The sequence below is a fragment of the Fomitopsis serialis genome, assembly GCF_022376445.1.
Source record: "Fomitopsis serialis strain Sig1Antser10 chromosome Unknown B0H18scaffold_37, whole genome shotgun sequence".
NCBI classification, from domain to species: domain Eukaryota; kingdom Fungi; phylum Basidiomycota; class Agaricomycetes; order Polyporales; family Fomitopsidaceae; genus Fomitopsis; species Fomitopsis serialis.
Window position 1 is genome coordinate 40,596 of NW_025954997.1, and position 20,887 is coordinate 61,482.

General features: G+C 56.1%; 7 protein-coding genes across 7 annotated transcripts; 3 read left to right on the forward strand and 4 right to left on the reverse strand.

Annotated features, from left to right (window-relative positions):
- Positions 1–25: 25 nt before the first annotated feature.
- On the reverse strand, positions 26–761 carry B0H18DRAFT_1171377 (uncharacterized protein; the record flags this gene model as incomplete). The annotated part of the gene is made up of 2 exons (XM_048035895.1): positions 26–598; positions 657–761. The coding sequence occupies 2 exons, from the start codon at positions 759–761 to the stop codon at positions 26–28; spliced, it is 678 nt and encodes a 225-aa protein (XP_047892861.1).
- Positions 762–2,511: 1,750 nt separating this feature from the next.
- B0H18DRAFT_877487 (isoprenoid synthase domain-containing protein) lies at positions 2,512–3,651 on the forward strand (the record flags this gene model as incomplete). Its single annotated transcript, XM_048040559.1, has 3 exons — positions 2,512–2,885; positions 2,953–3,241; positions 3,304–3,651. The coding sequence occupies 3 exons, from the start codon at positions 2,512–2,514 to the stop codon at positions 3,649–3,651; spliced, it is 1,011 nt and encodes a 336-aa protein (XP_047892862.1).
- A 5,139-nt stretch (positions 3,652–8,790) lies between these two features.
- B0H18DRAFT_1119550 (uncharacterized protein) lies at positions 8,791–9,426 on the forward strand (the record flags this gene model as incomplete). The annotated part of the gene is made up of 3 exons (XM_048033953.1): positions 8,791–8,958; positions 9,012–9,191; positions 9,244–9,426. The coding sequence occupies 3 exons, from the start codon at positions 8,791–8,793 to the stop codon at positions 9,424–9,426; spliced, it is 531 nt and encodes a 176-aa protein (XP_047892863.1).
- Positions 9,427–11,375: 1,949 nt separating this feature from the next.
- On the reverse strand, positions 11,376–12,892 carry B0H18DRAFT_387942 (uncharacterized protein). Its single transcript, XM_048037874.1, has 3 exons — positions 12,565–12,892; positions 11,860–12,504; positions 11,376–11,790 (listed from the first exon to the last, which is right to left on the reverse strand). Exons 1-3 carry the CDS (start codon positions 12,748–12,750, stop codon positions 11,545–11,547), a joined length of 1,077 nt encoding a protein of 358 aa, XP_047892864.1. The 5' UTR covers positions 12,751–12,892; the 3' UTR covers positions 11,376–11,544.
- Positions 12,893–14,563: 1,671 nt separating this feature from the next.
- On the forward strand, positions 14,564–15,291 carry B0H18DRAFT_955189 (uncharacterized protein; the record flags this gene model as incomplete). Its single annotated transcript, XM_048042335.1, has 2 exons — positions 14,564–14,964; positions 15,030–15,291. The coding sequence occupies 2 exons, from the start codon at positions 14,564–14,566 to the stop codon at positions 15,289–15,291; spliced, it is 663 nt and encodes a 220-aa protein (XP_047892865.1).
- A 701-nt stretch (positions 15,292–15,992) lies between these two features.
- B0H18DRAFT_933855 (isoprenoid synthase domain-containing protein) lies at positions 15,993–17,269 on the reverse strand (the record flags this gene model as incomplete). The annotated part of the gene is made up of 3 exons (XM_048041764.1): positions 15,993–16,501; positions 16,551–16,839; positions 16,893–17,269. The coding sequence occupies 3 exons, from the start codon at positions 17,267–17,269 to the stop codon at positions 16,160–16,162; spliced, it is 1,008 nt and encodes a 335-aa protein (XP_047892866.1). The 3' UTR covers positions 15,993–16,159.
- Positions 17,270–18,446: 1,177 nt separating this feature from the next.
- On the reverse strand, positions 18,447–20,757 carry B0H18DRAFT_387989 (GTPase). The gene is made up of 3 exons (XM_048037876.1): positions 20,391–20,757; positions 20,042–20,084; positions 18,447–19,988 (listed from the first exon to the last, which is right to left on the reverse strand). The coding sequence occupies exons 1-3, from the start codon at positions 20,571–20,573 to the stop codon at positions 18,460–18,462; spliced, it is 1,755 nt and encodes a 584-aa protein (XP_047892867.1). The 5' UTR covers positions 20,574–20,757; the 3' UTR covers positions 18,447–18,459.
- Positions 20,758–20,887: the final 130 nt, after the last annotated feature.

Consider the following 20,887-nt stretch of genomic DNA (forward strand, 5'->3'; position numbering starts at 1 on the left):
CGTAAGCTATGTTCTATAGATCGACTTAGTCTACTTCGGTGAAAGGCTTGGAATTGCCCCACCAACGCGGCTCATTATAGATTTCAGCCTTTGCTAACAACTCCTTGATCCAACCGAGCTGCCCCTCCGTAGGCAACTTCTCTTCCTCGTCCAGTTTAAGTTTGTAATTCTTGGCCCTGCACAGCACTAGAACCTCCACCCCAACTCTGGGTTTGAGCTTCAACTCGAGATACTCGGGGCTGTCAGGATCTGTGTTCAACTGCTCCCATTCATAGAACTCTACGGCGCCTTCCTCTGCAGCCTGGAGTAGAGGTTCAGGCGTGTCTTTCACGAGGAGGCCGCATGCGATATCGAGTTTGAAGCCTATACGCTTCCTGATCGTTCGAATTATTGGGCCTGCGATCGTCGGTCCCAAGTCGCTCTCCGGCAACCCGAGCACGCTGCTTATTCGACACCATTCAGCCATGCTCCCGATGCCGAAGCCGTAGTATTGGGTCTTGAGCTTGACACGCCGACCGTTGTAGACGAAATATGGGATGCACGGTGGGACAGCGATAAGGGTGTTGCTGACGTTTCCTTGTGAAGAGGTGCGCGAACCCTACAGTGATTTCGCGACTTGGTAGGAGTGCCTAGATAGTGCACGATGTACGACGTACCCTTGCGACCTCCTCCGGGCCCGAGGCTCTACTGAGGCTGTCGCGAGCCTGCACCGAAAGGTATGCCAGTGCACCTCCGCAGGCGGAGGATGAAGGTGCGTTCATGCTGGTTGACTGGTACTGTACGGTGACGCTGTGCCGGGTTTCTTTCCAGGGATCCAGGCAGCCTACAGGTGCAAAATCCACGTGTCGTTATGCTCGCACAGAACAGCCTCGAGGCATGCATGAGGCATTGCCTTCGTGAGATTGCCGCAAGTACTCTGATTCACCAGCAGCATACGTTGACAGGCAATCAGAATCAGCCATGTACGGTCGTGACAATGCTCTGCAAATCATGAGTCTTATAACTACACAGCACAGATTTATTATGGGAAAGGTTCGGCGTCGGGCCGTCGCTGCAGTGCCGCCGCGCTCATGATGGCCAACTCGGACTTTCTTCAACCTACACCTGCCATCTCGGCGAAGGTGACGATCATGAGCTACGGCTCAGGTTAGGTAATGCCGACAGCCTCTAGCACCGAATCAGGTGTACGACCAGCAGCGTTACGTAGGGAGAAGCGCGGTTTGCAAAACACGCAGTCTTCGTGCACTTGCTGCTCACGTGGCCGCGTTTTGACGCGTCCGACTCGGACGCGTCGGAATTCACCGACGCATTTCTCCCGTAGGTACACAAAGAGAGAGAAATGGTAACGGCGCGAGAGGGCGCGAGCAGAAGGTCGATTGACAGCGCCGGTTAGGAGAAAATAGCGAGAAGTTGTATAGCACCAGTTGACTTGCTGGCGAAGCTCTTAGCTGATGCGGTACTGAACGGGTCACGTGGTCGCGTTCCTCGTTTCTGTTCTCCGCTGTTTCCCGGTTGTTTCCCGCTTATGCCATTCCACATATATATCTTTCCATCTACTGCTTGCATCGTCTCTTTTCCTCAACGATACAGCGGTCAAACTGAAATCGAAGAGTATTTTAACTGATCAGTTGCAGCGGTAACAGCCTGTGGCAGTGCCACCAGAACTCATCCGGCATTATCCGGATCTCCTCTCCGAGTTGGCCACTGACCAGCACTGACCAGTCTCCGAGCCCGGCGACGTCAATTCCATTTCCCGAGGAAATCATGAAACGCATGATGCTAGGCTTGGCAACTTGTTGACCAGCGATGGGCCGACCGAATTTGAGTCAAGACAACTGCTCGCTGATTGAAAGCTCCGAGTCCGTTGTCCTCGGATTGAACTCCAAGATGAGTTTTCCATATGCGCCAAGCCCATTATTAATGCTTACCTGTTGGAATTTCACAGCGGAAGTGGCCACTTGAATACGAGGTGGAATCGCCCTGAGGGTACTGTTCTGCTAATCCGAAAAATTCACTTTCGAGTCCATCACTGCAAGCTCGTTGCTGTGACCGTATCTTTGCCTCAGGGGTAAGTAAAAGATGTTGTCTGCTAAATACTTCGTTTCGGTATCTATTTTCACGCTCGGCGGATGCGGTTCAGCTCAAAGTACGTGCTGTGTGCCAAGTACATGCTACGTACCCCACTTGTAATGCTGGACTTGTCAGTGATTCTCGGACGGGTGGAGTCTGACCGTCGCCTGCATGTTGACTTACCATCGCGAGTCTGCGAAAGGGACCTTAAGGCTTTACTCCGCATACATTGCTAAACGGCTGATGTGCACTTCGTTCAGGACTCCAAGTACCGGTGAGTCCATTCATTTCTGAGTACAACGTCCATGCCGACCTTGATTTTCCAGCTTGTACTTGACCCCTTTCTCGGCGTAGACATCGTCGACGTCCGTCTAGATATAAAAAGGAGTGAAGGTAAGTATCTCATCACACATCCTCGCACCAGGCATCTATACTCGCGCAATGGCTATCCCCCGTTCATTTGTTCTCCCAGACCTCTTGGCCGCATGTCCCTTCACGCTCTCCAAGAACCCTCACTTCACCCACGCATCCGCCGCGTCCTCGGCATGGGTCCACAGCCACCGGCTGTTCTCCGACCGCAAACGCGCAGCTTTCGTCCAAGGGTGCTACGAGCTACTCGCCTCGTACACCTACCCGTACGCCGGGCCCGAGCAGCTCCGGACGTGCTGCGACTTCGTGAACCTCCTGTTCGTTCTTGACGACATCAGCGATGAAGAGGACGGCGCCGGCGCGCGCCGCATCGGCGACACGTTCCTGAGCGCCCTGCGCTACCCAGCCTGGGACGACGGCTCCGCGTTGGCGAAGATGACCAGGGAGTGAGCCTTTTGTTTATCCTATGATGACTATCAACCCCACTGTCACGGTCACTGAGGCGGCGAGCAGATTCAGGTCCCGGCTGCTGCACTCCGCGGGTCCGGGCTGCCTTCGACGTTTTCTGAGAGATTGCGAGGGCTACATCGACGCAGTGGCTCAGGAGGCCGGATACCGCGAGCGCGGGGTGGTCCTGGACGCGGCATCTTACCAGGCACTACGCCGCGAGAACAGTGCGGTTCGCCCGTGCTTTGCCCTGATCGAATATTGCCTGGGCGTCGACCTCCCGGACGAGGTCTTCGACGACCCGGCGTTTATGGTGCTGTATTGGGGTACCGCGGATATGGTAAACTGGTCGAATGTGGGTCCAGTGTCGTCCTCATTCGGCAAAACAAGAGTGTAACTAACCGGATTCCCCCTTAGGACATCTACTCATACAGCGTAGAGCAGGCGCAAGGCTTCGGCGGAAACAACATCGTCACGGTGCTCATGCATGAGCAGGACGCGGACGTACAGGCGTCCGTCAATCTTGCGGGCGACCTTTTCGACGCCCTCATGGATCGTTTCTTGGAAGCTCGAAACCAGCTGCCGAGCTGGGGCTCTGACGTGGACGAGGCGGTCCGGATGTACGTGAAGGGGCTGGAGCACTGGACCATCGGCAACCTCGAGTGGAGCTTCGATACGCAGCGCTACTTCGGACCGCTGCACGCAGAAATCAAGAGGACCCGTGTCGTGCCCATCCGCGCCCATGAAGAGTTCGAGACGGATTAAAGTGGGGAAGTTCTTGCGCGGACGATCTCTTGTGGCGGGTGGTTGACCTGTGAATGACCCGGTTTGCTACCATTGTTCTTATAAGTATCCCGAGCAGAGTACTCTTTAGACAACACTTGTTGTGTTCTTGTACGACATCTGTCGACCTAATGCTTTATGTAACTCCTCGAATGAGCGGACGGCATAGATCAGTACCGTGATTGAATGGAAATACATACCTCAGGCTGTCCGGCCTGCGCGCCTTCGTCCACTTCAGACGCATCGAGGGGTAATCGAGAGTTAAAGCCATACTTTAGTCATAGCACATGCGATTCGCGTTCTATCGTAGAGACTAAGAGCTGGCCCTGTGAGGCGCAGTTGATGCCTCCGTTCCCCTTCCTAGCAAGGGGAAGAATACCCCTAAACGCACATTCAGTTCGGCCCCAGCCCCTCATGGAGCTGCTCCTTCGCACTCCGGGTCGACTGCGGGCAATAGACTGAATGCTACGACCCGGTCTCCGTTCTTGGACCATGCCATCGTCCGGCCGCGACGCAGGGCGTGATCTTGCGCGGGTGGAGTCTAGGAATCTGTATGAAGTGAAATCTCAGCGCGTTATGCATGCAAGCAAGTGTAGTATCGTCTGATGAGCAAGACCCAAACCCTTCATAGTCTACTGGGACGCTGGTCTGTACTTCGTCCTTCGAACAGACGCTGAAGAACAAATGAAGAAGGCTCCGAGTGCGTCGCGCGAGAGGCACATGAGCGCGCGGTCGCATTCGCGGGTGCGCGCGTGTCGTCGAGAGATGAGTTCACCACGATGCGTCGAAGCCTACCATTGCCAATTTACCAGATGCGGACGAGCACGTCATATCGAGGCCACGGCAGCGTCCTGAAGCAGGGAACCACGTTCTGTGACCAACAGATATGAGGAATCCCTTCGGTTGGACTTTGGTCTTAGTGACTCGTGAGGTGCGTCTCCCATACCGCTGTGTGAGCGCGAGGAACTGGATGTGCGGCAGAACCACGCGATGCACAAGAACGGAGAAACTCATTGCGACATGGCGAGCTTCGTCGGGGTAGCGCCAGCACGGTGGGCGTTATTCGTCGACGAGACAATGTTGTGGTATCCGAAGACATGCTCACCATTGTACCGACCAACTTCTAGACCGATGACGAGCTGGCCTGGATCGCACAGAGAAGAGAAGAACACGTTTTGCGGCAGGCGTCCTACCAGAAACAGCTGCGTTATCAGTCAGCGTCTCGTCCAAAGACTATGCCCTTGCGAGAATGGCGGTCGGCCGTAGGAGCAAACTTGGTGGCGCGGGACCATGAGCAGCATGTGAAGATGAACGTTTGTAGGCGTATGACTCTACCGCGAACACCCTGCGTATCTTGTACGTATGCGCCTTCGCCTGCATTGCACATGGGTGGGGATCGTGTGCGAGCTAATAATGCGCGTGGCATGGCCCAGGTAAAATTCCGAGTGGCGCGCTCGAGCTGGGCCACAGACCCACGGCAAGGCGAGCAAGGAGACAAGGCCCGACTCGGAGCGTCGCACAGGGGCCACCGCGCCGCCACCGCCGCGCTAGCAGCATGGCCGGGAGGAGTGGCTGGACACTGCGTTCCGGAAAAGGCAGGCGAGTAGAACGGAGACGCGACACGTGCATCGCGCGGGAGCCAATGGGGGCCGGCGCTGGCGGTCGTGCGACGAGGGACGGGCGGCGAGCGAAGGGCGGCTGGGCAGCCCGGCGCACGTTCCTCCGCACACGACCAATCGTCGGAGGCACGATCATGCCCGTCGCGCAGCTGCCCCCACGCATCCCGCTTCTCGCACCGGCGCACCATCAGCCGCCTATAAACCCTCCACACGACATCTCCGCTCGCTCAGCCCTGTCGTGTGCGCACTCACCCGCCCCCGCTCCCCCATCCACGCCCCGACCCGCCATGACCGCAGCCAAGGACGCACCCCCGCCGTACACGGGCAGCTGCAACCCGCCGCGCCGCGCAAAGCGTCCGCGCACAGACACCGCTGACTCGACCCTCAGCGCAGCACACGACACGGCGTCGTCGCGGGCGCCCGTGAGACGTGCCCGGCCGGCCATCCTCCCCAAGAGCCCCATCTCCGGGGCGGGCTCGCCGCCGCGAGACGCACTCGACTCTGACTCTGCCGACGAGGACGACTACGAGCCCGACACGCGCTCCACCGCCCAGCGCCGTCGCGGCCGCAAGCCGGGGGCCATGTCGCGCTCCGCCCGCGAGTCCCTCCGCAAGCTCAACCACTCCCGCATCGAGAAGGCCCGCCGCACCAAGATCAACGAGACGCTCGCCACCCTGAGCACCCTCGTCAACGAAGCCGAGCAGGAGCGGGCCAAGGCCGCGGGGGAAGCACCTGGAGAACCAAAGGCGAAGGGCAGGGCGGCGGAGGAGAAGGAGTTCAAGCTGGACGTGCTCGTCAAGACCGTCACGTACGTGCAGGAGCTCCTCGAGAAGGTGCGCACGCTCGAGGCTGCCGCGGGGGCCTGCCCGCATTGCTCCCGTGATCGCGTTGCGGGATCCGCGACGGGCCTGAAGAGGAAGCGGCCCGTGGAGGTGCAGGCCGAGCGGGACATCGATATGGACGTCAGCGTCGACGACGAGCACGACGAGGACGTCGAGTATGCGGGCGACGACGAGAAGGGCGACGGGGAGCCCGAACAGCGCCCGACCACGCTCCCGGAGCGCTCGCCCGCCCCCGCTGCCGCCCGCCCGACGCCCTCCCCGCGCCTGCCGTCCATCGCCGCGTGGCTGCCGCACCCCTACGTCGACCCGAGTTGCATCGCTGCCATTTCGGACTCTCGCACCACGACGGCCTCGCAGCTCCCCTCGCCCCCGCCCTCCGGGCCCTTCCGTGCCGCCCACATCATCGCAGCACGCGACGTCCCTGCGCTCACGCTCCCCGCGCCCGCGCACCCCATCGAGCCAACCAAACGCGCCAACGCGGAGAAGCAGGCGGAGAAGGACGACAGCCACGCGCGCTCGCCGACGTGGACGCCGGAGGACGAGAACGCGGCGTCGCTCCTGCTGCAGATGAGCGGTTCGCCGGCGTCGATGCGGTCGAGCTCCGCGCCGACCAGCTCCGCGTCGAGCGCGGGCGTCCCTGCGTTCGCGCTCCCGAAGGCGATGGACGCTGCGCCGGTGCGCAGGATGTCGATGACCCGTATCAGTGAACGTGGGCACGCGACGGAGAAGGGGGAGGACGCGAGGAGGAGCGGAGGCGTCCAGGCGGAGACGCCGAGTTCGCTGTTGGGCTTGGGGCGTTGAGTCCGAGTCGCGCGATGCTTCTGAGGACTCGAGGAACGACAGACGGGCGGATTAGAGGGGACGACGACGGTGTACGATAGGTAACTTATCATTCTCTATGATTTCCTCCTCTCTTTAGAACTCGCGAGCTTCAGCGCGGGTCCCGGTTGTGTTTGGTCGATACGATACCAAGGTGGAATGCTTCCGATTTGCGACCGCTGTGTTTGTTGTACAATAGATGGGCAATTGGAGGCTTGAGCGACTTTCTATGATCAGGAAGAATGGAGACATCGTGGTCCAGAGGAGGAACTCGAGAACGTCTGCGAGTCGTTGACTATAGTGCGCCTCCAATCCGTTCGTCAGAAAAGAACATAATCGCACATAGCAATGAGGCTGCGAGGCACGAAGTCGGCACGAAGGGTGAAGGTATTGTTTACGTCGGTGTCTGCCCAACTGCCGGAGACTATTTAATTCGCTCGGGCCGCGGTCCCCGATCTCAGATCAGATCAGATCAATTGCACGACGGGTCACGGTAAGTACTGCAGGAGGCGCCGACTGTAGTACCTATGATAGTATTTATAACCCCTCCTAACTACTGTGGATTTATACAGTCAATCGCAAGGTCCGGACGACATGCGCAGAATACTTGGCGCCTCCGACAGCCAGGCCTGACAATGGCCCATGTGTCCTGCGGACACTTCGGCCCCGGGGTACAATCAAAATTCACCCAGATCCGTTTTTATATTCTGGCATTCCAACTAACTAGGTCCGAGGACTTTATTCTAGACGGAACGAGCCCGACGGGCCGCTTTCTGAGGATGCGCGGCTTGACACCCAATGAAAAGCGCATCTGCTGGGAGATGCCCGGAGCTGCTCTGAGCTGCGCGCGTCGTCGGAATCTGCTCGAATCTGCTCCGAGCTGCTGACGGCTTACAGTAAAGTCACTAAATGACAGCTCACGAGTTAACTCATAATATCATTAGAGCTTAGTGTCTTTTGCTTCTGACTTGGGGCTGTAGCCTAACGATACCGCTGTCGAGTCTGCCCCCTTGCGTTAAGCACTTACGGTCGCACCGCGCGATGCGCATTACTTATAGCAGTGATATTCCCGCCCACTCTGGTATGACGTAATCTCATTGCAGCGACGGCCGTCGTCGTCGTCTTCCTGCCCTCGCCCCTCTCTCTCAGGCTCTTACCACCACCATCACCTAGCTTGTTCAATTGCCCGCTGCTTGTCTACTGCCCGCCTGCCGTGGCGGCCTTGCGCTTACCTGCTCACTTCTCCACCTGACTACACACTTGTCCGCCCGTTCGCCCTCCTGCCAGTGTATTGCACGTCTCATTCGCTTACGAGTCTTTCGCTCGCCCACGCATCTTTGTGACTTGCCACGCGCCTTCTTCAAGTGCCTGACCGCACACCTTTTTGCTCGCCTGGCATCCTGCCCGCATGTCTCATTCACACCTTAGCTGACTGCCCACTTGCCCGTTCGTTCCCTAACTGGTTGACTCACCCGGCGCCCGCTCACCGACCCGCTCATCCATCCGTTGGCATGATTCGCGCGAGACCCGTGAACGTCGTTGTAAGGATCGCTGGCGCGCCGAGCAACGCGATCTGCGTCCCGTAAGTGTTTGTGCACCCCTGCCCATTTCTTCGCTTGCCCATTTCTTTGTTCGCCCATCTCTCTATGCTCGCCCGCCCGTCTCTACACTCGCCCACCCATCTCTCTATGCTCACCCGCCTGTCTCTACACTCACTTACCCGTCACTACATTTGCTCACCCGTCTCTGCACTTGCTCGCCCATCTCTGCACTTGCTCGCCCGTCTCCATGCTCGCTCGCCCGTCTGTGTTCGCCCGCCCGTTGACCCCACTGCAGAGACGATGCTGAAGATCGGCGAGCGGGCTTATCCTGTGGATCCCTCACGCGACCCGCGAAGACAGAGGGGCTGCAGCAAAATAGCCGCGCCGCTCGACGTCGGGCAAGACGACGATCCGCTCGCCCAGCAGATGGTCGCGCTCAAACAGGAAGACGCAGCACACGGCGGCAGAGTCAGTACCAGCCACAGGGCGCGTATCCGAATTCCAGCCCGTCGCCAACGAAGCGGGACGCCACGGCGAACAAGCTGTCGCCGCCGCCAGACGGATCGAGCCGGAGTGGTCGCAGGAACTCGGTCGACTATCGTCGCTCCGCGGAGATCGTCGCCGGCGCGGCGCTGCCAGCGTCCGACTGGCGTTCGACGTCGCCAAACCCGTACCCGAAGCACATGCTCCCGCCGTCAAATGTAGGTCCATCGAAATTTGCCCGTGGAGGAGATTTCGCACGACTACGAGCAGTCGTTCCCTGGTGAGCGCAAGTCCATAAGCCGGCTGGGTAGTCGTCCTGGGAGTGTTATTGGGCTGCCAGGGCAGGTCCGAGCCCCAGCCAGAGAACATCAGCGCCCGACGAGCCACAACAGTGTTGGCATCGTGCTCGACCCCACAGGTCGTGTAGCACTCGACGAGATGGCGAACAGGTAGTACCAGCTGCCGCCGCCACACATCGCGATTCGTAAGGCGAACAAGGTGTGTGCGAGCTCGATTGAACTGAATCAGCAGGAGCCGGTCGCGTTGGTGAATCAAGGCAAGAAATCCGAGGTGAAGTGAAGCGCAACTGCCAAGACTCGGAAATGTCGGCAAGTGGCCGGCGTATGCGAGTGAGACGAAGGCGTGAAACGGGCGCGAGTGCGGTACGTAGGAAGCGGGCGGGCGTAGTATGCAGGTGGTGTGTGGGGTGGTTGGGCGGGAGCGTGTGGGCGTGGTATGCAGGCGGCGGGTGTGGTATGCGGGCGGTATGCAGGGTGTGGGCGCGCGGGCGCGGTATGCAGGGCGCAGGCGGCGCAGGATGCGGGCACGATAAATGTATTATTCTTATGGCAGCTAGTGCAATACAGGAGCATCTAGCAATATGCCCGGATCTGCTCCCAGCTGCATACGCGTAATTTTCACGCTCAGAGCAGCTCCGAGCATCTAGAAAAATGCGAAAAGTCTAAATTTCTTGCTCCAGGCTGCTCAGAGCTGCTCGCAGATGCTCTTTTGACAGCGGCCCCACCGCGCAGCTCAGAGCAGCTTGGAGCATCTCCCAGCAGGTCTGATTTCCACTGGGCTTGACAGGCGGTCCGGCGCTCATACGCTCGGAAGTTCTCACGCTGGTCTGGTGCAAGCTCGTACGCGATGTTAATTATCCTCGTTCCTCTGCCGGTTCTACCACCGTGCATTCACTTTTACTTGATTGCCATGGTATGTTTCTACATGCAGAAACCTTCAACGGAGTTTATCGGAGCATGGGTCCAACTGGTAAGCAAATATCTGGTGTTCGGCTCTCAGCGGCTAACCCATCTGCGATTATCTGTACAAGTCGGTCTTAGGGATGTACGACAAACAACCGTCAGCACGATATCGAAAGATAACTGTTCGTCGCTATGAAGCGTGATCATCTGCAGTTATCTTGCGAAATCGTACAGCGGTGAGTCGATCTTTCTCTGTCTGCACATATCAGCAGAATGCAGTTTTGCTGATGACCGTCGTCTAATCCGGAACACCTGAACGTCGCTCAAGCGCAAGTACTAGGGGAGCTCAGACTAGGGGAGCTCAGACTGAACGGGTACGGGTACGGACCGTCCCCGTGACGTACCCTTGCCCGTCCCCGTACCCTAGTAACCCTTGCCCGTTCAACGTTCAGTACTCAGTCTCAACTCCTCGGCTACTAGGTGTGTCAGAGTCTCAGCCTGAAAGCGACATGACCAAACCCTTGCTGTTGATCATGATGCCGTTTCTCTACAGTCTTCTCTACTTACTAGTACCACTCTGTTAGTAAGGTCGGGCCCCGTAAATCCCTGGACGTTCATATAAGTGACTCACTGGTATTTGCAGGCGCAGCGTTTGTGTGCGCCGCCGTACAAATCACGGCTCGGGGCCTACATTAGACCCTGATCAATCATGTTTTCGCTTTGTTCGCAATGCTGCAGCGCTCTGGGCTATATACGGTGAGAATCACGTCGTCTGGTTCCATAAGAATTCAGTCACTTGCGCTGACTTCGACTCTCTCAGACTCCCGGCGCGATGGGAAGGTCAACCGTGAAGTAGTGTTCGTTCCACAAATTGCTGCCCTATCCAATCGCGTGTGATGTGTCGCCCGACTATGATTTGCAAGCTCATAATACATCACCCTTGTGACGTCCATTTGGAATCTGCGCTGACCCTCCTGTCGGATTGCAGGCTTACTGTTCGCGTCGACACAATCCGAATTCATATAGGTCATCTCAACTACAGAGGCCAAATAGTGATACTGCCTGAGGCAGCGATGTGATCGACGTCCTCAGTGTTCTCGCCGCGGTCACGGTGTCCTTCAACATACACATGTAGACGGTTCATATGTCAGTCCCGGTTTTCCTGGTGAGCTCTCGGTCTATTGCATTAATGAGATATGCACTACCTTCCTGTTGCTAAGCAGGCATATTGACACTCGCGGCCGGTGAGCGGCGCTGAACGGCCACGCAGCAGTGCCGCAGCGGTGATGGGGTTCAATAAAATGAGGCAAACATCAATTCAGTGTGACAACAATTGCTTCACAGCGTAAGCGGCTCATCGGCTTGTAGCTTACTCCCACACCCTCCAGTTCATGTTACTTCCGTCACAGAGATAACCGCCGAGACCAGGCCTGGTCATTTCATCGATGCTAGCAAAGGCAAGACCGGTCATGGTTTGCAGCAGGTCCGGATCTTCCCAGTTCATAAGCTTCCCTATCACTAATTCGGTTTTGCCAGTCCTAACGAAGATCATCACCTTGGAGCCATTCGTGGAGAAGCCCCAATTGCATTGGAAATAGTACATCTCTCCCCATATCTATGGTGTAAGGGAGAGCTCGAACGTGAGTACCAACAAGGCTGTGAAGTTAAATCTCTGGCGGCATACCTGTTTCATCAATTTGACAGGCAATAGACTGTTATCCCAAAGGAAGGTGCCATCATTATTGACGACATCTCCCGATGTTACCAGTCTATATGTTTTGTTCGTGTAACTCCATGATGTCTTCACCTCACCACACAAATTGGCACGATAGATGAGTTTTGCATTGACCTCGGTTTGCATGTCAGGGGTGTTCTCAGTGGGAGGATCCTGTACCTTGACTTGTTTTGTTTTACGCGAGCTCTTCCTTTCTCCAGAGGACATAGCACTTTGAGGACTCTTATTCTGCAAGAGCCTTCTGGCCGGTAAGTCCTGTTTATCAGAGCCTTTCACCTCCTCCACATTCTTAGTATCTTGGGCATCGGGGACAGGTGGGTTTGATATGCCAATTTGGACCCCAGTAGTGCCCCCGATGTCTGGTTCGGACCTTGAGTCCGGGTACGACCACTTATCTTGCTTGGTGGCTCGTCCGGGCCTGCCATGAAACAGGATGTAGTCGGGGTAGCCAGACGAGTTTCGAGTTTTCGTCATGTGAAGAGCATATGTGGCTCGTCCAAAGCGGGGGAAATGGATACGATGCGGGTCGACAGCTTCCCTGTCCAAGTCATCCATTTCAAGTGCGTCCATGCTGACTGTATTCTCATAACGAGTCTGTGTTTGTTTAGATAAGTCAGGGTTGCCCCAACAGTATATCACGGAGGAACGGCGTACCCTCAGCATGAGATCCAAGGCATTTGTCAGCTGGACCTTCACTTGATCCTGAATAGATGGCTCTGACTCCGCGACCTGAGGCCCATAACGACTGTGTAAGCCAAGCCAGTTGGCTAGGGAAGTTACTGCTTCATATTGTGGGCGCGCAGTTGGGAGCGGTGAAGAACCAGGGCCAATTGTCGTCATGCCTTCGATTTGATTACCATTCACTGCTGGCGGCCTCCTGTAGATAGCGGTAAAGAATGCTCGCTGTGCATCGGATTCAGGTATAATGCCTCCGCTATCGGGATCCGCGTATGCACAGAGTCTCGCATTTAGTTTTTCGCATTTCTTCAGGCTTATTAGTCGGTCTCCAAGACCAAGCTCATTGACTGTCTTGGCAGGCTTTGTATGGCTTGATTTTAAGGTAGAGCACTCTTTAAAGCGCACAATGGGCCAGCACACTGTCTGCACGGGAGCCGGACAATCTCCTAAGAAAAAAAATGGTATCTGTGACCCCCGGCATGAAAGTCCACAGGGATTGGAGTAGGGAGGCCGGCGACATAGATACGGGGTGGCAGATAAAGATGAGGCAGCCCTGCATTATCGACCTGAGGCCCTGGCGGAATGTGTTGAGCCATGATCTTCGATGTAAGATGATGCACTGGCAGGTTTCGGGAGTTATGGGTCGAGTGGTTGCTGAATGTGGGTCTCGAGACGCAGTCATGCATGCAATATATACCTGTAGCCCAGGCCTTCAAGTTGCGGAAGTTTTGGACAATACTACGGTGACGTCAGCACAACTGACACTTGAAAGATGTGGTTTCGTCAGCACAACGGCAGCTGTTACTGATGCATTTTTTGATAGACAATTGAAGCCCGGCAGCCATCATGATGCCAGTGGGAAGCCGGTTACAAGTGGCGTCAGGTCTAGGATCATACAACACGTACTACGTCAACATCACTGCATTCACAATCAGGTAAAACATCTATCATTCTGAAATTACAATAACACGGCGGTGGACATCATCAGAGTTGATACAGGTTGGGGACTCGGAGCCTGAGAGGCCCCTGAGACGATACTCGTACTGGCATTACGCGCCACTGCTGTGCCGGTCTAATTCTTACGGCGGGTAACCAAGCGGGCAGACTCGAACTTGGACAGACAACTCAAGTACTCAAGGAGGCGGCTGCGGTTGCGTCGCCGCGGAACGGCCGGGACTGTAGCAAAACGCGAGTGTGCCAGTGGACGAATAGTAAGTACTACGTTAGTAGGTTATGTAAGCATCCTTGTAAGACCCATGTTGGCTCATAACTTAGTAACTTACGACCGAGAAGGTTTGAGGCTGCTGAGACTAGTAAATATCTAAGTGGCACTCATCGCAATTGCCGTCTTTCTAAAGTGTACAGCCTGCGATATGCGTTAGGTTCAAGTTGAAGCCTGAGGTTGAAGGCATTGCCACGTCTGTAGATATGACTGACAATTGTTGCAAGTATCAGCTATTGATGTCGATGACTGGGATAATAGACTGCCAAATCAACCTCCCAGGCTCGGAGAGTCACCAATCACGTACATACACCAACTGGAAGTCGAACAATACTTACAAGCTCCGGCGCTCGCACACGCATGTGGCGCGAGACGCCGCTCAAATAGCGCCCAGCCTGGCTCTCCTAGGGTTATAAATGGTGGCCTTAGATTCGTCCATCATCCGCCGATTCAAATTGCCCCACCGTGACCACCAAAGTTGAGCAGTATGCAGAGTTGCACTGACGCCGAGAAGCCAACGATGGTGAGCCTCAAATCCTAGTAGTAGACAAGTGGCGTGGTCAGTCTCATTCCAGTCATCCATCATAGCATTTAAATACCGCGAAATCACTCGTCATTTATGGTCTCATTAAGAGCAGTGATGGTGTAGAAAACTCCCTTGTCCTTGACAGACAGACCTCCGAACTCCTCGAGTCTACCATCGTCAATATTTCGGACGAGTCTGACTGGCGTTTTTTCATTGCGCCCCCTGCCATGCACCCTCCGCCTATCCTCCCGCCGGACGGGAATCTCGAACTCCATCTCGAACTGAGCGAGGTGATAAATCAAGAGGGCCGCCACCACGTCTACAGAGTCGTTCCGCGGACGTCGCACGAGTCGTCTCAGGCGTTCACCTACCCACCCATGGTCATCAAGGTCTCTGCGGAATCCGAATCCGATGGTCAGGGCCTCGCTAAAGAGGCCGCAATGTATGACCATCTGATTTCTTTGCAAGGAAGCGTCATCCCGCGCTGCTACGGGTACTTTACACGGCCCTCCAGTCTTTTCGGAAACGTTTGCTTGATGCCTAATGCGAATGCGAGCCTCAGCATCTTGCTACTCGAGTTCGTAGGCCGCCCCGTGTCCGATTATTACGGTCTCGGCCAAGACCTGCGGTGAGTTGATGGTATCTGGCATCGCTTCTAACCTTGGTGTGACTCACTGCAATTGTCCGAACCAGAGAGGACCTCTATGACATGTACAAGGATCTCTGTGAACTCGGGATCTATCACCATGATCTGCGGCACGAGAACGTTTTGTGCGTGGATGAAGACTCGGAGCTTGAGGGTCGAGTCCCAAGTCTGGCATCACCCAGGACTGGCCGTGTCTACGGATTCCGCATCATTGATCTCGAAACAGCGGAGCAAACGAACGTGAGGCCCGATAGGCTATACATCGAATGTGACCATGTCATCGAGGAGATCATCAGGGATTCCGAGTAGTATAACTTGAACGCATTGTCATGTTTATATCATCGTCTGGCTTAGAGTGCCCATTGATAATGCGATAGGTGATTAGTAACAATGACACCCTCAAGCGAGTCCTAGGCTGTTCATATGATGTCTGTGGCCGGAGGGGCAGGGAATAGTATTGTGAATACCCGGCGGGTTTGTTTACGGTTCATCCCGTTCTCAGGCGAGGAGGATTGAGCGCACACAACAAGTTACACTGAGGTGGAGCTTGCCACTAGTCTCATTACTAGATACGTTGCGAGTACAATATCATCGTGGCTGATAGTTCATAAAAGCCAACGTAGTAAGAAGACTCCCGCCGAACCCTGACACATCCTACCTACTAGATACGTCGCTCAAAACTCATACCGCCCCAGAGTGACGGTACATGTGTACCGTAACCAGAAAATTGTTCTCCGGGAAATTACACTTGAGCCTACGCCCCGACTCATTGCGGACCAGGCTGCACATCGGAGCCGACCCCGACAACTGGATCCCTGCGAGTACTCGCTGCTGGTCGCAGATAGACAATTTTATGATTCTGATTGCATATTATGCTGCGAGCGATGGCTGCCTTCCCACTGGCAACACCCGCCAGTCACTCAACACCTGATACCTATCGGACGTAGTGCAGCCGCCCTCCCCCCCAGCTCGACACCGGCGAGGCACAGGATGTGAAAACAGATGAGTTCTGGAATTCGTAGGCAAAGTTATCTCAATGGTCCTCTCCCACTAGTAACACACGCTCTTGCCATGCGGAATCACGGGAAACGCAAGTCGAATACATGCATCAAGTTGATCCACCAACGTAACGCATCACCTATGAGGCTATGACTCAGACGCCCCCACTTCCTTCATCCTAGTAGTATTCCCCGCGAGGACGGATGGGAACGACGCGCGTCCTCTTGATTTCCGCGTGCAGTGGTCCGAAGTAACGCTGGGTATCGAAGCTCCACTCGATATTCCCGACAATCCAGTACTCCAGCGCCTTCACATACTTCTGGACCATCTGGTCGACGGCGGAGCCCCAGCTCGGCAGCTGGCTCTGAGTCTGCAGGAAGCGATCCATGAGGGTCTCAAAGAGACTCCCCACGCGATCGGCGGCGGTCTGCACATCGGCGTCCTCGTCGTGCATGAGCACCGTGACGACATTGTTCCCGCTCATCCCCGCCGCCTGTTCCATATTGTATGAATAGATGTCCTGCTCGAGGTGTCAGAGTGCAACGGAAAATTCAGCAGGAGCGACTCACGTTCGACCAATTGATCATGTCCACCGCAGCCCAATACAACGACATAAATGTCGGATCGTCGAGGACTTCGTCCGGGAGCTCTATGCCCAAGCAGGACTCGGTGAGGACCAAGCACGGGCGTGTCGCGCTGTTCTCGCGCCGCAACGCTTCGTAGGAGGCCATGTCAAGGACAACCCCACGTCCTCGGAGCTCGGCCTCCTGAGCTACTGCGTCGATATAGTCCTCGCAGTGTTTGAAGAAGCGTCGGACGCAGCCCGGACCTGCGCATTGGAGCAGCCGGGCTCTAAATCTGTTCGGTGCATCAGCCGACGGCTCAACGGCCTGAGCGGGCAGAGGACTCACTCGATGGTCATCTTCGCCAACGCGGAACCGTCGTCCGAACCTGGGGTGCGCAGAGCGTTCAGGAATACGTCGCCGGTGCGGCGAGCACCGGCGCTATCCTGTTCGTCGCTGACCTCGTCGATGACGAACAGGAGGTTCACGAAGTCGCAGCACATCCTGAGGTGCTCGTGGTCGGCATTCGGGATGACGTACGAGACGAGTAGCTCATAGCACTCATGGGTGAAGGCGGCGCGCTTTCTGTCGGGGAAAATCCTGTAGCTGTCGACCCAGGCCGACGAAGCTGCGGCTGCACTGGCGTGGTGAGGATTTATGGAAGCCTTGAACGGGCATAGAGCCAAGAGGTCAGGCAAGACGAAAGAGCGAGGAGTAGAAGACATGGCTTAAGTGTGCTGCTATACTGGTACCAGCGACCCTGCTTTTATGCGATTTTGAGTATGACGGAAGACCAGAGCTGAAGCGGACTAGTGAGCCTTCTACCAATTGTGCAAGCAAGACGCGCACTTTCCAGAGAGAAAATCGTGCCATTAGGACAGACGAGCCGGTGTTTGGGCCGGCCCAAATGGGTTGCGTAGCGGCCGTGCAGTTCTGTCGAATGTTGTGTCTTCGCGCAGTCTCGCGAGAGAGTGCTGGCCAGTGATATTTGTCTTTCCGCGAGCTTCCTTCTCCAAGCATGGAAGCGGGCTACATGGTGCTCAAGGCTTGCAGCCAATGACCTATGGCCATTCTTGAGACGTCAATTGCTATATTATTACATCTGAACTACGTACCTAGACATGCGCGCGGACGACAAGTCTCATTTGGACAGTGATAATCTGTGTGCCGCTGGCCTTTGGTAGGATACCCTCCAATTCCTGACAGCAATCGCGAGAAATGCATGCCGGCATGAATCTACCTAGAAGAGCGGCACATTGATATTCGGCCATAACTCTCCGCAGTGAACTGTGTTGTTCGCAGCTCATCAGACGTACCGCTAAGTGAGCAGTGCTGCAGCCTGCGAACAAGAGGGCATGCCGTCCAGTAGGATTAATGTCAATTTCATACATGTACACCCGCGAACATTGCAGCGAACAGACTGACGGAACACTTACAACTTCTGTTGATGATCCGACCCAGACACCACATGTGGCGTAGCACCACGCTGGGGAGGGAAGTCGCACAGTATAGCCAGAGATGCTCCGCGGCTTCTCAGTCTAATCTGGGCTCGTTGACGCGAGCCACTCATCCACCTGCGTACTGGCTCTCAGTTTCGATGTACTCTGCAGCGTTAACAGACATGAGGTAGCTGCACCTAATGCTTACTGGCCAGTAGTCATTATCAATATAGGCTATTCGAGCAGTCGGTGCAAGCATACGTACTCACCAATCTTTCCACTGGCACAATGCTTCGTTTGTGTGAGTAGTTAGCAGGCAATGGCAGCATACGGATCGCAAGATATCAACTGAACCCTCTAGTGCTGACCTGAATGTCAGAAACGATCCTCGCAGTCAATCCCTCATGGCGCTTTTAGGTCACTGGCTCGAAAGCAAGGATACCGTAGATAAGGTACCAAAGCATGCTGCCCCATCGTTACCTCGACACATCGTTCAGGACCGCCGACTTCGGCGACGGATCCTCGCCTCGCCTCGCCTCCTCCACGTACCTGCGCATCAGCCCCACAACCTTGCGCAGGTTCAGACTATGCTTCGCCGAGATTGGAATGACGTCCGGAGCCCTCTCGCCAACCACACTGCCCACCGGGTCCTGAACCTGCACCTTCATCTCCCTCTCCACAAACTCTTCCAGCTTCTTCAGCTTCTCGCGCGCCTCCAGCACAGCTTGCGGGTCCTCCTGGCCATCCTCGCTTGGGCCTCCAAGTAGGTCGGCCTTGTTCGCGAGCACCATGCGTGCCTTCGGGCTCAATCCGGGCTTGTATTTCTCGATTTCGTCCCGGAGCACGCGCAGCTCATCCCACGGCGCGGGCGACGAGAGGTCCACGATATATACGAGCGCGTGCGACCGCTCGATTGCCCGGAGGAAGGAGTGGCCGAGGCCGACGTTCGACGACGCCTCCGCGATGAGCCCCGGGTTGTCCGCGACTGTGAAGCGGAACGACTCGAGCGGGTCGTCTTCCTCGACAGCTCTCGCCTGGTTTCGCGTGAGTGCGTCAGCGAGCGCGCCGCTTTCCATAAGTTCTTTTTCGTGCTGGGCTTCTACCCAAGTCTCGTCGTAGACAGTGCCGTCCGAGCCCTGGAAGCTACCGTCGTCTGCGACGCGTATGACAGCGACGACCGGGTTGAGCGTCGTGAACGCATACCCCGCCACCTCCGTCTTGGCGCGTCCGCCGGTCAGCGCCCGCAAAAGGGTGCTCTTCCCGGCGTTCGGCATGCCTACGAGGCCGATGTCCGCGAGGAGCTTGAGCTCGAGCGACAGCGAGATGCGCTCGCCATCCAACCCGCGGGTGGCAAACTTCGGCGAGCGGTTCTCCGTCGACAGGTAGTGCGGGTTGCCCACTCCGCCGTGCCCGCCAGCCGCGATGAGATGGCCCATGGTGTCCGGTCTTCGGTGGCCCAGCGGGGCGTTCAGATCCACTTCATTGTCTTCCGGCTCATCCGACTTGTCGAGGTCAAGGTAGATCGGGCTCATGGCCTTCTGTCGGCGCAGGTGCCTCCGCTCGCGCTCTTCGCGATACAGCGCGCGCTCAGCTTCCTGGAAGAAGCTACGCTTCATGTTCTCATCCTCGTACGTCGGGTAGTGCGCCCATCTCCGCGCGCGCAGTTGCTTCTTGCGCTCCTCTGGATCGAGCCCTTGCAGCGCTTCCTCCTCGGCCTCGTACTCGTCCCTGGCCCGCCGTGGGTCGTCGCGCGAGAGTTCACGCACGATAGTACCGACCGGCACCCTAATGATGGTCGGCGGTGCATTCTTGCCGTTCTGCCATGTACCTTGCCCAGTGCCTCCTGCCTGCGCTCGTATTCGAGACGACACGGACGATAGGGTAGTGAGATGCGGTGTCGCCATGATATAGACGTCTCCGCCACGCCCGCCATTCCCGCCAGACGGCGGTCCGTAGGGCTTGAATTTCTCGCGATTGAACGCGACGCACCCGTCGCCGCCTTTTCCTGAGCACCGTTAGAAGTGAGTAGGGACTACATGACGTGTCGGCGGCACGTACCTCCACGGACATGGACGACTATGTGGTCGAGAAACGTTTGTCCCTGTGGTCAAGCCTTCAGATATATCAGACTCAACGGAGTAACGATGACGGAGATCACAGGACCATAAGACAAGGCATACTAGGGAGCTCGCTGCAGAACTAGAACACTACACGGGATGGTGCCCTGTGTTCCACGACCTGCGTGCAAGTAATGAGACATGCGAATATGCCTCGCAAACGTCAGGGATAGGCGCACTCTACAGCCCTCTAAGACGAGCCGACTGAACTCACCATAGAGGCTTCACAACCAGCAGGAAATGTAAGAAAGGATGGGTATGGAATCTACGAGCTTTTCTGGTACACTCACATTCTGCCGTCTCTTCCACTCTGTCCTTCGCTTCCGCCGCAGCGCATCCAGGTCATTCTCCTTCTCTGCTCCCTCGGTGTCTTCTGTTGTGGTTGAGAACGACCGACTTGTCCGCTGGAAAGAGAAAGCGCTTCGCCGACAGGTGCAGCGACTGAACGGACGCAGAATGTGCAAGAGGCTCATACGCCTGTCCACAACCAGAGTGACGGGGGCTGAGCAACTACCAAACAACTACACAAGACTGTCTGTTACGTCGTCCGCGATTCGTCGAGACCAAACAATCAAGAATGCGGGAATGAAAATGGAGAGGGGTTCAAGTTGAGATCTTGAAAGCAAGGTTTCGCCACTGGCGATCTTTCCCGTGAATGTACACTCGACCATGGCGCTTAAACAGTTATAACTCATACCGAGTCTATATGTACAAGGTGCAATTGACGAGACGCAAGTTTATGTTTTGTGTCAGTCCGTAAGGCAATCTATAATGAAACGTATGGATA

Excerpts from the sequence above, each read along its gene's own strand:
- B0H18DRAFT_387942 (XM_048037874.1), bottom strand. The coding sequence starts at position 12,750 with ATGACGACAATTGGCCCTGGTTCTTCACCGCTCCCAACTGCGCGCCCA. Across the intron at positions 12,505-12,564 it reads CCTTGGATCTCATGCTGAGG|ACTCGTTATGAGAATACAGT; the intron begins GTACGCCGTTCC and ends AAACAAACACAG. Across the intron at positions 11,791-11,859 it reads CTGTCAAATTGATGAAACAG|ATATGGGGAGAGATGTACTA; the intron begins GTATGCCGCCAG and ends CTTACACCATAG.
- B0H18DRAFT_387989 (XM_048037876.1), bottom strand. The coding sequence starts at position 20,573 with ATGAGCCTCTTGCACATTCTGCGTCCGTTCAGTCGCTGCACCTGTCGG. Across the intron at positions 20,085-20,390 it reads AGTGGAAGAGACGGCAGAAT|GGACAAACGTTTCTCGACCA; the intron begins GTGAGTGTACCA and ends GCTTGACCACAG. Across the intron at positions 19,989-20,041 it reads AGTCGTCCATGTCCGTGGAG|GAAAAGGCGGCGACGGGTGC; the intron begins GTACGTGCCGCC and ends AACGGTGCTCAG.